This window comes from Anopheles coustani, chromosome 2, assembly GCF_943734705.1.
Source record: "Anopheles coustani chromosome 2, idAnoCousDA_361_x.2, whole genome shotgun sequence".
NCBI lineage: Eukaryota > Metazoa > Arthropoda > Insecta > Diptera > Culicidae > Anopheles > Anopheles coustani.
Window position 1 is genome coordinate 28706508 of NC_071289.1, and position 14547 is coordinate 28721054.

At 42.0% G+C, this 14547-nt stretch overlaps 1 protein-coding gene across 1 annotated transcript in view; it reads left to right on the forward strand.

Annotated features, from left to right (window-relative positions):
* LOC131266292 (neural-cadherin-like) overlaps positions 1 to 14547 on the forward strand; it is a 97343-nt gene that overhangs the window by 76624 nt on the left and 6172 nt on the right. Inside the window, exons 3-5 of the mRNA XM_058268739.1 lie at positions 440 to 555; positions 704 to 868; positions 14409 to 14546. Of these exons, the coding sequence (XP_058124722.1) occupies positions 440 to 555; positions 704 to 868; positions 14409 to 14546 (419 nt within the window). The remainder of the gene's footprint in view (positions 1 to 439; positions 556 to 703; positions 869 to 14408; position 14547) is intronic.

Below are 14547 nucleotides of genomic sequence, written 5' to 3' on the forward strand. Positions count from 1 at the left end.
ATATAAGTTCAACCTAGGTACTAGAAATAGAACCTTTAATAAAGCAACTGTTCACGTGCTCGCTGTTGATTGCCTGCAACAGTGAACTTCAACACGTATCCACAACAATGTGGGCACCTTTGATGGAATTAGTTAATGAGAAGCACCACGCATTAAGCGCATTAATAGCGATCGAAAACGTTACCCATGTCTCCATGACCCGTGGTTTTCTTTCTCTTCGTGGTCAACTAAGAGAGTCATAAACAACGGTTGCGAATGGAAACTTTCCCCTTCCCATCTCACGACTCGCTTCGGAAAACCAATTATCTTACATTTGTAACAACACCTCGAACACCTGGCGTGTTGACGAGTGGCGGTATTAAAGTTCATTGAAGCGACATTTGCTTTCAATAGCGGAGCTTACCCGTGTTCATAACTTTTTCCTCTTTTCTCATTACAGCGTCCGGTATACGATACAAGATCTCGGGCGGTAACATAGGCAATGTGTTTGGCATACGCAACACGACCGGTGCGCTGTACGTGGCCAAGGCGTTAGATTACGAGAAGATCAAAAAGGTAAGGGATCTGCTGTAAGCGTGCTAAGGATTCTCTGCAAGTTTATTGCTCGACCTTTTGTAACAGGCTCCTATCGTTGGACGTGATGAACCGCTTTTGACGCCTCACATGTAATATTTCTTTATTTCTCTGACTATGTTCTTACCAGTACGAGCTACGCCTGACAGCATCGGATAATTTCAAGGAAAACGACACCACCGTACTGATTAACGTTCGAGACGTAAACGACAATCCACCAGTGTTTGAGAAATCGTCATATCGCACACAAATAACCGAAGAGGACGACCGGGGTCTACCGAAACGTGTGCTGAGGGTAAGTAGAAGATTTCGGGCGGGGTACTGGAGTACTGGCTTCAGGGATATACATGGCGATTCTTTTCCGCTCTTGGGTTCAGAAATCCCTTGGGAATGCGCCTTTTGGGCACCACAGGAAACAGCTTATTCATGGACCATTGGGTATATCCTGACATTGCAAAATTTCCTGTCAAACCTTTTATTTCCCAAAAAAGTAAAACCAATCCTGCTACTGACCAATGGAAGGACATGCAACCTTACACAAACACTTGATTTCCTAAAGCCATTGAAAAATTCTCTTCAAAGAGTGAAAGGATCGAAGGTTACTGATTTAAGAATTGCTTTAGCAATGTCTATTTATTTTGAAAATTCCACTTGCAGTAAACTGGTGTCTCGGTAAAATAATTTTGGTCCTCAAGCCTAGACAAGATTATCTACCATTCGTGTCTTTCAAAGTTCACAACGAATGGCTGCTTTCCTTTCACATCCTACTGAAAATGTGATTCAGAACGACTAGTTTTCAGTCCTGCCGAGAAATTGCCAACGAGGGTCAAAGGGATTCAATCCAATGACCGATGATGTATATCCGAAGTAAGTTCAAGTAATAACAAAAAATAACAGACACCCCAATTAAGCTGGACCGTCTGATTGATTGATAGTTAACTACACACATTGTGCTGCTTTTGAAACCGTTTTAAACGTAGCGTTTACAACACGATGAACCTTTGCCAGACTGGAGTAACCCTCAAGGGTAGCTCAAAAGAAATGCTGTTGCGGAGATATTTTCCAGCCCAAACCAAATTAACTCAGTCTGCCTTCGGCAAAAAGAAAAAAAAATGAGAAAAGACTACAATCGAAACTTTGCTGTAGCAAACGAACGAGCCAGCTTTTACGATTGGCTCTCAACCAAAACTGAGAGCCCAGCCCTGGAGCAGAAAATTGAGATGGTCATTAAAAATTGATAGGAATCGGTCGGTTCAATAACTTACACCGAATCCATTTTGCCTATCGTATTGAAGCATCAAATACTTCCGCTTGCGGCCATCCAGTTGGCAGCCGTAGCCGTAATTACTTGTCAAATGTAGAGGTAAGCTAATGAATCTAATGCTAAGCAATCGTACCGGGGAAGAGGCATAATTGTGACATCTCTAATTTCCCCAAATTCCCACCTTATTGTTAGACACTTTTAACTTTCCAAACGACACCAAGCCTAGATGCCTTGGGTACGCCCTTTGATTACCGCCGACCTTTGCCCCATTTTCCAATTAATAATTTAGTCAAATGGAGGACAGCCTACAGCCAAATGCCACACCAGAAATTGAAGCGTACTGCTGGTGATAAGCTGCAAACGATGGGCCCTAAGGTATTGTAAACTCGTGAACCCATGATGCTTCTGGAAAAAGGCTGGCATTTGAATGTTCGATTTATAGGGGGAAACCAGCAAAGCTTTGCCTTCCAGGATTTCAAATGAAACTACGTCCATCGAATTTTCGAATTTTCATAGGCAAAAATACCTTTGACCGTGGTGGAGAGGAATAACAATAAATGTAAAATATTTATGCGAATAATAAGCATTAAAAATAATGGCCCGACGTGGACGGTTCCCGGTAGAGTTGGGGCGGTGGGATGGCAAATGGAATTTGGCGTGGAAGTGTAAGACTGTATATGGAGCAATGGATTTGAAAAGCCGAACTGTAAAGGACATAGGAACAACCGGGAAGCCGAATATGAGGATCCTCCGAAGAGCTTGGGAAAGAATCATAAGGAAATGGATAAACAGAAAAACATAAAAAGAACACATCGGCCGACGGAAAGTTCCTAAAAGGCATAATAACACTTCCCAGGATTCATAAGTCCCCACAGAATTTTGGAACTAACAAAACTACAAAAACAATAAAGAAACGTAAAACTTCCTCTGGACCTGCCTAGGCAGAGCTTTTGGTCAGACACGATAGCCCCCCAGCACCACACAGCATACAAAGAAATTCCACAAATAACAGGACAACAAGATTTAAATATCCTACATATTTTCCACTCGCCAAAGGCGAGTAAAGCCACTGAATGATCACGAAAAATTTGCTCAACAATGCGACGGTGAAAATGTGTATCCGATGTTAAGGAATGTATGAAACCCTGGAGCCCAGAACAGGAAGAAAAAATATCTTTAAACCCTTACTCTTTGCTTTTCTGTTAAACAAATGAACTAATCAAGCCAATTTCTTCCTTAATATATTTGAACTTTTGTTTCCGTACGGAGCTACATCGCCTCATTAGGCATCGTAGCCCAAAGCCATTGAAAGTTTTAAATAAATGAATGCTAACATGCTGATTAATTAAGATTTTTCCGGGCATTACAGGCTTCAACCTTCTTTTACATGGTGGTGATGAGCACGGACTAGGTAGCCCTCATTGAAAATTTTCATTGACTGAAGAATTTATTAACAATGTTTCTCGGTAGAATTAGTCAGTGATTGATCAAGATACAGCAGTGTATTTATCGATTTTTTCATGATATTCTATAAATCTATGTAAATGGAATGGGAAACACTGAACTGAAGTCGTGCATTTGTTTTCTCAAGTAAAATACTTTGGAACGACCAGGCAATACTTCTAGGCCGTCCTTCCTGAATAAACAAATAAAGTGCACTAAAAGCATCCAATGAGCCAAATCATTGTAAAATAGTTTGAATAAAACTCCATTTATGCTGATGAAATTACGTTCCACCGGTGTTACGACCCATTAATGCACACCGTCTCTCAAACAAATGAAGCGTTTACATAAGCACGAAACGCATCCGAATTGATAGTGCCACTCAATCTATTGACATTATCATCGGATGCGATTGGTCGTAACGGGCTTTCACAATTCACTGAAATTGACATTCATTTTCCATTACAATCAAATCCAATTTGGATATCCGCTCAATAACCGGGAAGCGTTTTTTTTTTTTGTGTATTGGTGTACACTCCGGGCAGGGGATTGAAGGGAGTGGAAGTCATTCGAACCTGCTCATCAATATTCATTTACTTTATGTAATCATCGCGGTCATTTGGCACGAAGGTGTTTGTCAGTCATCATTCGGCCAGCCAAAACAAATACCTCGTTCCTCTTGTGTGTTCAACTTAAAGGGCTCCAAATTAGGGTTTTCCTGTTTGCCTAATAGTGTTACCTCTTCGCATAGTTTCATTTGGATTCAATTCAACTCCTAGCCTTACCTCCACCGATGGATATCCGCTTTCAAATCGTCTCGTCTGCAATTTGCATCCATTTTAATTAAATCACCATTGAAATCATCACTTGTCCCAATTTGCTCTCATTTCTAGGACTCGGAGGGAACGAGTCGGCAAGTGGAGTAGATTTGAAAATATAAATTCTCTTCATCTACGAAGTGCTTTCATTTAGTGCGTGAATCTCAATTTCAACCCATTGTTTCTTCAGTTCAGTAAAACTGCTGGTTTTTTTGAGTATGTTTCAAAATGGAATATTTTGTATTTTTTTATTTTTTATCATATTTTCTTAAACCCAGTTTGAAAAATCACCTCCAATCGATTCGAATATGTGAGAGTGTCAATATGAGTCTGTTTGGTGTGAACTATCCCTAGCCCATTTGCAACAAGAGGGGATAATTCATGCGATGAAATAAATCTCTCTATCTGCCCGGGACCAGACCTGGAGCGCACCTTCCTAGGAATATAAAAACTTTACTTCCCTGTATAGCAGTGTAAAATGAATGTGTGTGCATACAAGTTTGCGTTCTTTTTGAACACTGCAAAAACTTCGCTTTCGGGTTACATTTGGTTCTCCAGGAACTAACCCTATTCTTACGGTTGGTTGGATGGGATCAACGTTTGGTGGTAGTTTTATGGACTCAGCTTGCTAAATGTATCGAAAGATATAAAGAACACTCTACCAGGTCGTGAACACGTCCAGTTTGTGGAAGGAAAGCGGAATTAACTCGGTATTTGCAAACCACAGCAACCTTTTAGTGGAATCAAAAATCCTGATGAGATTTAATGAGTCAGGTTAAATGCAAAGTACCAATTCATTGCAAATGGAAATATTTATGAGATAGAAAGGTATAAATGACATCAAGTAGAAGCGATTCATTATTTTCAAACATAAATTACAACGTGCTTTTTTATAATTCTAACAGCTTTTTATGTAGTCTTTGTCCTACCGGCCATTTAAGTTTTCTGCAATTTCAAAATCTTGTTTCTAATGTCTACATTAACAAAAGCTTCTGATTTTCACATTTTAAATATATTTTTCACTACTTCTTGTTTTATGTGTATTTGGTATAACTTCGTGTTTATATTTAAGCGCATCATTCGAACATTTGATGGAGCTTAAGCAACAAGCGTTCGCAAATAGTTAATTAATACAACATCACTTTTGGTTACTTGCAAACTTCTGGGAAACAAGCAAACTTGCTCATTTACTTTTCCCATCCCAATCAAAGCTCAATTGTGATCGTTTGACCGCCTGAAGGGCCCTGGAGTCCAATCTAGTATAAGTTTAATTTCATTTAACCTTCACTAACCGTCTACTTCAAGCCATCCGCTGGAGCCCTAGAGCACGATTCGTTCTTCATGGGCACCTAGTCTTGCACCGATCTGTACGCTCGGAATAAATAATTTATGCCAACTTTATGCTTCTCTTTGCCCAAACGTTGCGATGGAAGAATTTTCTTTCCCTTCATCACCGCAAAACTGGCCGGTCCGAGTGGGGTATGTATTTGTGCAGTGTCAGCCAGAAAACTTTTTGCTAAAGAACTTCATTGCAAAAGCCGTTTTCCAGCATTCATTTTTTGTGGTTGGTGGGTGGGAAACCTCCACACTGTGACCAAATAGTGGCCAGCAAAGAAAAGCTTTTTGAGCAAAACTTCTAGCCCAAGACACATAATGGTCACTTGTTTTCGGCCTTGCCTGACCGATGGTAGGCAAAGTCCTCTAGCGTTCTTTTTGGTTTTGTACCATGGCATTTCATTGATGTGGTTCCCTAGGGATGGGGCAGCGTGGTCACCGCAAACGATTTTTGCGATATAAACTTTTATCTTCTGCCAATGGGAAGAAGCGTCACGCTTGCCACTTTACGCCATTGGGAGGCGTTGATTATTTCTACTATCAAGAAAACTTGGGGACAAACGAGATTCGAACGAACGAAAAATCTTTTATGCCATCTTCCACTTGCTTGCCCCAGATATTCACGGATTTTGAGAAAACCGAGCCTCATGCCGACCGGTGACATAGTTTGCTCGGAATTCTAAAACTCTCGGCCAACGGAAGATAACCACTATAAAAGTAACTTACGAGGTTTTGCCTCATTTGGTACCGCAGCATTCGAAAAAAGAGGCGATTTTCTACGGCATGAACCGGGTCAGTTGTATTGACCAATTTAGTGAAATTTGAACCACCGATTCCGGTTAGAAAAGAATCAGTTTTGGATTGGAAAATTATTCTATTTTGGTCATTCGTTCTTCTTTCGTTGTGGATATTTCGTGGAATTATATGTGAACTTTCAAACCGACTGGCCTATAAAAATGAGCTAAAGTAGCACCAGAATAAATTCAACCAGAATGAAATTCTTTTATGAACTTGTGTAGAAAAGTGTTAAAAAATTGTCGAGATCATTCTAAAAAATTTTCAGAATCAAATAGACGAGTTACTGAAGCATATGACATAAACAATTGTGCAAAAAGCATTTTTCTTGTTCAAAACAAACAAAACTTCCTGCTCCGGGAGCCAAATCTGGTGCATGGCTAACGTAAAGCACTCGAATGGAGCACACTTCGTTCATGCTTTTGCGATCGCTGAGAAGTGCTGCCCGTTCTTACTTTGGTTGCACATGCTTCAGGCAGTGTGCGTTTGTTCATGCAATTTATTTAATGTAGCTGCACTCGATGTAGAATCAGCAAAAACTACATCACGAAAATCTACAACTCGTGGGTTGGAAACAGGTTTCCAAGTATAGTAAACAATGCCGGTTTTGTTTACCGGTCTGTAAGTGAAAGATAAAAGTGTATGCTACAGATGCAGTAACGCCAGTTGCTGTGGCTGTAAAAGCTGTTTGAAAAATAAATATGCTCATGTAAAACGAAAAAAAGGCATCCGACATTTTGCGACAAAAGAAACGTCAGTATACTTCTCTCCTTCGAAGAAAGCAATTCTATGGAAACAACAAACAATAAACGGCAGTCGCCGCGCTGAGTCAAAGTTTTCCTTGCTTAGCTGAACAATAATGGTTGCAAACATGGCTAGCAGCAAGAGAGTTGCAGCTGCAGGAGATCGTAGAGACAAATATTCCAAATACCAGTATGCCAATCTTTCAAGCAACATGCAACATGTTTACGTTTTGGTTCCGTTCCGTTCATGGTAAGACATTTGTATACCAGTCGTGTTGCATGCGCTAATGTTGTTGGTAGAAAAAGCTGACTATACAGTTCACACTAGTTTTTTGTTACTAGATACAAACGCCATAGTAGAAGAGACCTATTGTGTTTTTGAATGAAAGATATGGCAATTGTCGCAAAACATTATTGCAATTGATTCACAGCTTGTTGATCATATCTTTGTTTTATTCTTCCAGATTTCAAGCTATGAAAAAACAACCATGGCTCATCTTTTTAAACCAATATAGTTTTTAAATGATCGTAAAATCCTGATCAATATATTTATTACTGCGGAAAATGAAATAATCAACAACATTAACGGGTTCCACAATGGCAAAACCACAACCTCAATCTAGTCGAGTAGTGGTCCATTTCTAAATTTTCATAACTTTGTTCCATCAGGTTTAAAACATGAGGGAACGTATTTATTGATAACATCATAATTGATTAGAATGGACACAGCTTGACTAATGTGAACATGAAGTTCACAAAGCGATGGAACAATGCCTTTTCTGATTTACATTTGCTCGAACTATTACCCATCAGCCACGGAAAGCTTTTTGCATTCGGTCCTCCATAGTTAATCAAAAGTCCGATTCATTTATTCGAAAGCAAATAGATTTACCCACTTACTCATACTCCTGAGCGCAGCCAATGTAAACGTACGGAAAACTCAAGTGACAGAAACTGTTTAGCTTCAGCCAGTGTTAATTCACTGGTACTGCCTCGAAGATTTGGCGCGTTCCATGGAAAAGCTACACATTGTGCAACATTAACTCAGAGAAAAAGCACACATGCATTTCGCCTGGTCGTTGAAGTTAGATTTGAAACTTTATCGTACCACTATTTACTGACGCCGGCGGCGACCAAGGTTTTCTATTCGCATGCTCCTTTCATGGCCAGAACCAAACGCGTACTTCACTTTATGTTTCATTATAGTCACCAAAATCATTACGACATTTGGAAACCTCGTTCCTCAGAACCAACGAACGGTACGAGGTACCACAAATATGTTGGTTCATAATTCTACACTTTTTTATAAGAACAGAGTGCCCTGAAAGATGGACAATTTCGCACAGTTCATTTGTTTCAATTTCCAGCCAGAATAGCACGTTTTGGGAAAGGTTTTGCCACATTTTCCCCGTTTATGGTCGTTTATATAGTTTGGTTACTTGTCACTGAAGTTCACTCACCAAACAACCTATAGAAAGGCAGTTACAGTTTAACGAAGAAAAAAAGAAAAGTTGGTAGAACACGAAGCTTCGAAAATGTTGAAACAAATTGTTCAATAAAATGAGAAGTGAAGTCTACAAGGAATGCGAATAACAACCCGAGCAAACAGGACCCACATCCTCACGAAATCACGTCCGTGCAGTTTCGGAACCGTAAAAAAGTTGCGTCCCATGACAACCCTTCGCGTACGAACTTGTGCCTTACGTAAAACATTGTGAAAAGTAAAACAAAGTAGAGCCATGCGTGCGGGTCAAATTTGTGGATCACAACCCATCGGCAATTGCAAACATGTTGGTGCGATCGTAAAACATCAATCCTTGAGAGTAACTGAAACCAACAAAAGGAGATAGGGAGTGGAAAAGAAAAGAACCTCACACATTTACACGCAACGAACACCTCATTCAACCTTCCAGTTGGCGAACATACAGATCCGACATAAAGGCGAGTGTAACTTATATTAGCTCCATTACGACCCCCGCAACTTCCACGCCCAAACAGATCGATTTTTAGCTCAAGTAAAAGAATTCCCAAACGATCGCTTCGACGGAATTTTTGTCGGTCGCCGGTTTACATTGTACGAAACTGTGGAACTTCGGAAAGGCGTAACGCTCCGGACGTTCTCCAGTCGATCCGTTTGACTTTTGACCCGGGCAAACAAATGCACCGCCATTGTTCGCAAGCATCGAGCGGAGAACAGGAGCGCTCGAGTTGGAGCACTTTTCGCGCAAGAATGTTCGATTGCCGTCGAGTAAGGAAGCATCAAGGATGCTATTCAATTGCCAAGCCGGAGCAAACTTCTGCCGGCATCCGATATTCCCGGTTCAGCCCCGTTTTCAGCAGGAGAAAATTTCCCCGGGCAGGAACATTCCACCATTGTCTAGCCGGCTTGTCCGGAACCGGTGCTACAAAATGGTCGAATAAACCTCCCTCGATTGCATGGTTCGTCCACTCAGCCACTGGCCCGTGCGAGGGATGTAAAACTTCATACGCACAGGATCAGTGTATTCCCGGCATTCGGCTCTCGAACTACACGGAAAAGCGCTTAAGGTTGACGTTTTGCTGATCAAAGAAGAAACTTTCGGGCTCTGCAAGAAGGAACCCGAGCGTGTCTGTGCTCTCCTTTGCCGAGATGTCATTCACCGAAACGGGCTGTACGTGTACGGAACGAAAGCATGGCCCACATACAGTGCATGGTTACTAGCTGGTCCCTTAAGATAGATTGTGTTTTTCATTAGTACCTCTCGTAAGCCACCGTTCGGTTCGCTTCTAGGTTGGATATATAGACGGCCTTCGGACGATGGGAAGACACTTATCAATTTTATTGCCACCGAAGAGTTCAATTATGGCTTTGACCCTTACACTGGTCATCCATGGATGGTACCACACCACGTGTGTGCTTTATGACCCCAGGCATACACACATACACTCACAGCATGTGCGGCACCATGATCGTGCGGATCTGACTCCAATGTCCAGGGTTTATCTTGCCACCTGCCGGAAACCCCGTAAACTCCCGTCGTGCTGCCACGGACCGTTTCGAGGTCGAATGTCCTTTGAAAAACATTTATTTAATTTATGGGATAGTTCGACCGACTTTCCGGACGCAACTATGATTGTGCCCACGGTAACGATGATGATGATGCTGATGACGATGATCGTGATATTGTACCCAGCATCGGTCCCGCCATTAGGAAACGGGTTGACTAATGGATGGCATGTTCCGGGCATGGCCGATGGCAGAGCCAAAGTTGAGGTTGTTTACTGTTGGATTTGCAATATGTAGAAACAGTTTCAATGAGAAGAACAAACATGAATCGTACCGACCGGAAAGCTTTGGTGAATCGTTGCGAGATATCATAATCTAGCGCTTCATAAAACAAACACTAGAAATTTTTTGAAGCACAAATGATAACCTTTGCGATAAATAAGCTTGCATTTTTTAACAGCAATGTTTTGGATTTCATTCTGGAAACAGGGTTGCAGCATTAACGCTGATAAAAATTGAAAACGATTAACTAAATTAATTTAAATTAAAACATTAAAACAAACTTTTGTATTCTTCTTTCACCAGCATTATAGTGAACATAAATGTTTAGGAATGCTTAAAAAAAATAGATGATACTCTATTTTCAACACCATTACACCACTAACCAAACGTCTATATTTGAATCACTTACGTGTGTTGGGTATTTGTGAAAACTGTGAGTAAAATTGAAAGCATACTTACACACATTTCTTTTTCAACTCCGCTCCACTCTTCCAATATATGCTACATCATATGGTTCACGTAACAGTTCTCATTAAAAAATAATGCAACGTAATTCTTTGTTGTTTGCCGGGCACGTCTGCACTTTCAACAGAAGGAACGGGAAAAATCATAGCATAGCATCATCGGAAGCAAGGGGAGAAAATATCCTTTAACATGCAATTACTCTTCGTTCGATTTTTCTCGTCGCTTTGCCCTTCACACTTGGGAAGGCGCTTGTAAGCATAAACTTATTTACCAAGATTGCACCAACCCCCGGCGACATACGTGGAAAAACCAGTCTTGCCTATCGGGCGAAAACTTGTCGGTATTGTTTGCACGAGCCCGTCTTCCACGTGACTTCTAACGGAACCAGTTGTTTCCCCCGGTTACACTCATCGGCATAGGGGAACCGATAACGACGATAATAACGTCATCGTACGCTCGGTCCTCGTACTTTCACTGGGGAAAAAACGGCAATGGTTCATCCATTTGTGGCTCCTGGATCCTGGCGGCGTTCTTCGATGATTTCCTTTTTCCTCTACCACTAAAAGAGAACGGCAAAGCAAAAACCAGAGTTGGATGATCGAAGCTGGCACGTTTTGCCATCGTTTCCTACTTACGCCAGCTGGCTCGGTAACGTCAAAATCCTCCCTAACGAGGAGGTAGGATAAATATTAACAAGCTTATGACGAGGTAAAAGATGTCATTACGAAAATTCTATCCTGAAAAATGCTTCTCCCAGCCATCGAACGACAGTGATCGTTATTTAAGGGTAGCCTTGCTGTCGTACGAGTCTCGCTTCAACCATGACTTTGCGGAGAAAATTCCGTTAGAATTAATCCAACTAAAGTCGAGTGTCGTTCCCGGTTCAACGTGCGGGGTATTGCATCCTTGACATTCGTATGCACCCGAGTGCAATGTGGTGGGAAGCACAAACAGGTTCGGTGCAAACAGGATCGTCCTTGTACCTATTTTCACCAACATTCATGCAATTTGTGCGAAACTCTCGCCTGCTGGAATGCTGAGGGAAAGCTTTGAGTTCCGTTCCGAAGTGACGCCATGTGCGTTTTCTTCTGTATGGTGGAAAAAGAAAACAGGACAGGTTTCATCATAAGCCTTCCTATCAACGTCATGTCGTCCTGCTATACTCGTGGACGGCACGATGTGTTCGTGTTAACTTTCCCACGCACAAGTTGGCGCGCTTGGTGATGATTGATGGCACAGCGGTTACAATTTATAACGAACCTCGAACGTTCACGGGAAGCGAGTGTAAGCGAATCAACGGTTGCTTTCCGAGAACGTCCACTGGCGTCTGGCAACAGCCTGGCAAACGGCCATCCGGTTGGCATGGTGTATAATTATGACATATCACCAAATTTAACGCCTCGCCGTTGATTTTGACGCTCCGTTGGTGGATTCGCTCAAATTTTGCACGAAAGAGAATGATAAGCAGAAATCCTACAGAAGGTCGACCATTTGCCAATTCCACAAAATCGTGAAATCCATCTAAGAAAGTTTTAAATGAATATAGATGGACACCTCTCTCCGACGGTTCCCTAGATTCTACCGAAAACCCGGACCCCCGCACACGCCTCTAGTTCACTACGCATCTCGTAAGACGGGCGTATTAAAGTTTTACCCTTGGCACATTGTAAGGTCGTCTGCCAAAAGTAGACTTTTGTCATCCCCTTGATTTTTTAAAAAGGAATTGGCATTCCACTGCGATTCTATTATTTGCATAAATTTGTGTATTCTTTTCCCATGCCACACGAGTTGCAAGATCATTTGAAGAGTGGCGGCAGCCAGAAGCCAGAAGTCATTTAATAGAAGTTTTTTCGCTCGAAGGAAAAGAAGCAGCAGATGATAATGGCTTCCTGCTTCAAGGTCACCGAGACACACTAGGCGGTAGGAAAAAAGAAGAATATGAATTGTATGAAAAACTTTCCCCACAAAACTATTGGGAAGTGAATAAATTTTCATTGAAATTTACATAACTAGCAGAAAATTCGATCTTTTTTCGTCTTCCACCTTCCTTAAAAAAGAACTTCAGTTCAGAGGGTTGGCAAATTTCCACTATGATTGTCATCCCATTCCAACGCCCAAGAGCGAATAGACAATATCAAGCGGATCAGCGGATTATCCTGAGTATCTTCACCTGGAACAGGAAAGGTGCTGGAAAGGAAAAACACAAAACCTTAACAGAATCTTGCAGTGCAAGGACATTTCCGATAATTTTACGACTCGGTCTGTGGTGCACTCGAATTCTCTCTTACGTTGGAAGTATGAGCACGAAAACTTTTCTCGCTTCGAGTCATTCATAATGCGCGTCTTGTTGTTGATGCACTTGGGCGAGGAGGAAATTACCTCGGAAAGCCATGAAAGAAATGAGCGTAATGGAATGTAGTCGTTTTCATCTTTTTTGTTCAGACCAACGATTTTCTCTTTGCCGTTGCAATCGGCGTTACAGTATTCCGGATTCTTTCTTGCACCTCACGATGTTGGTGTTTTCACTGCTTTTATTTTTCGTACCTGAACCGACGATTGCTGCCATTACAAGCTTCCACGTCCATCCGTTGTTGCACCTTTGAAGGCACGTCAATTGTACTACAAATACAAGATAGTGTACGTAATGCATTTTCCAGGATGGCCTGTTCAGGTGGTGTCCGCTGAACGGCTTCCAAATGGCTAGATAAAGTAACAATTACAGAGGAGGTTTACATTTAATATGTACCACTATCAAATCTGTTAATGGGTGCAATGTTTTACGTACGAGCGTTTCCCAACCTGAATTATTCACGACCACGAAGGATTGCTTTCACATTTACATATCACTACAGTTACTACCAACCATTGTTGCTGCTACTTGTATAAATGTTGCAGTCATGCCCCCAGTTCGTATTGGAGCGATAGCACCGCTCGGTTTACTTCTACTCGGCAAGCCCTTCCAAGTTTCAATCAATCACAAATGCCAACGCTTGTTACCGTAATAACTCAATCGCCATAACACAACCATTTTTATTCAAATTGACAGCCGAGGAAAGGAGGACTGAGGACTGCGTAAATGAATCGGACATGTGTATGTTCGATAGATTGCTTGCTAATGGAAGGCGTTTTGCCGCAGAGCTCCTGCGGGAGTGAGAATCCCGTACGTGTACGAGTGTTGGTATGCTGTTAATATTTTCCGAACCAAACATGCCGACCTTCATACACACATGAACAAACATACACGTTAAACCACATCAACGGGCAATGCAATTTGCAGTAATAAATGAAAAACTAATTTTCCAACTGACAGACTCGAGAATCGAATTAGCCTCCGCATGGGAGGAGCGTAGCGTGGTTGGGACGTTGGACCGGTGTTTTCCACGTCGTCCTCAGGTGTATCTATGCCTTTCCCGGAATGGAATCGTTTGGCACAGGATATAACAGTCAAGTGGATTTCGACCGAAAACACCAATGCCAATCATCGGCATAGGGCTCACATATACTTTTTCCGTTTTAGCCGAAGCGCTTCGAAAGGATGTCGGTCGGACGCCACACGTCGCCATTGGCGTTTTTGTTTGCTCCGTTTTCCGTTTGTCTGCTAACACTGGGGAACATTGATTTCTTCTTGCACGCCGTTTTCTTCAAACGAAACAGGCGTGAACGGGACTGTTTTTGCTCACGTACGCCTCTTCTTCCCGCCGCAGGTCACAGCATCCGACGCCGACGTGGAGCGACCGAACAACATCATCTACTTCCTGACCGGGCCCGGTATCGACATCGAAAATCCCTCCGAGAGCAACTTCGACATCAACAAGGCCACGGGGGAAATATTTGTGCTGAAGG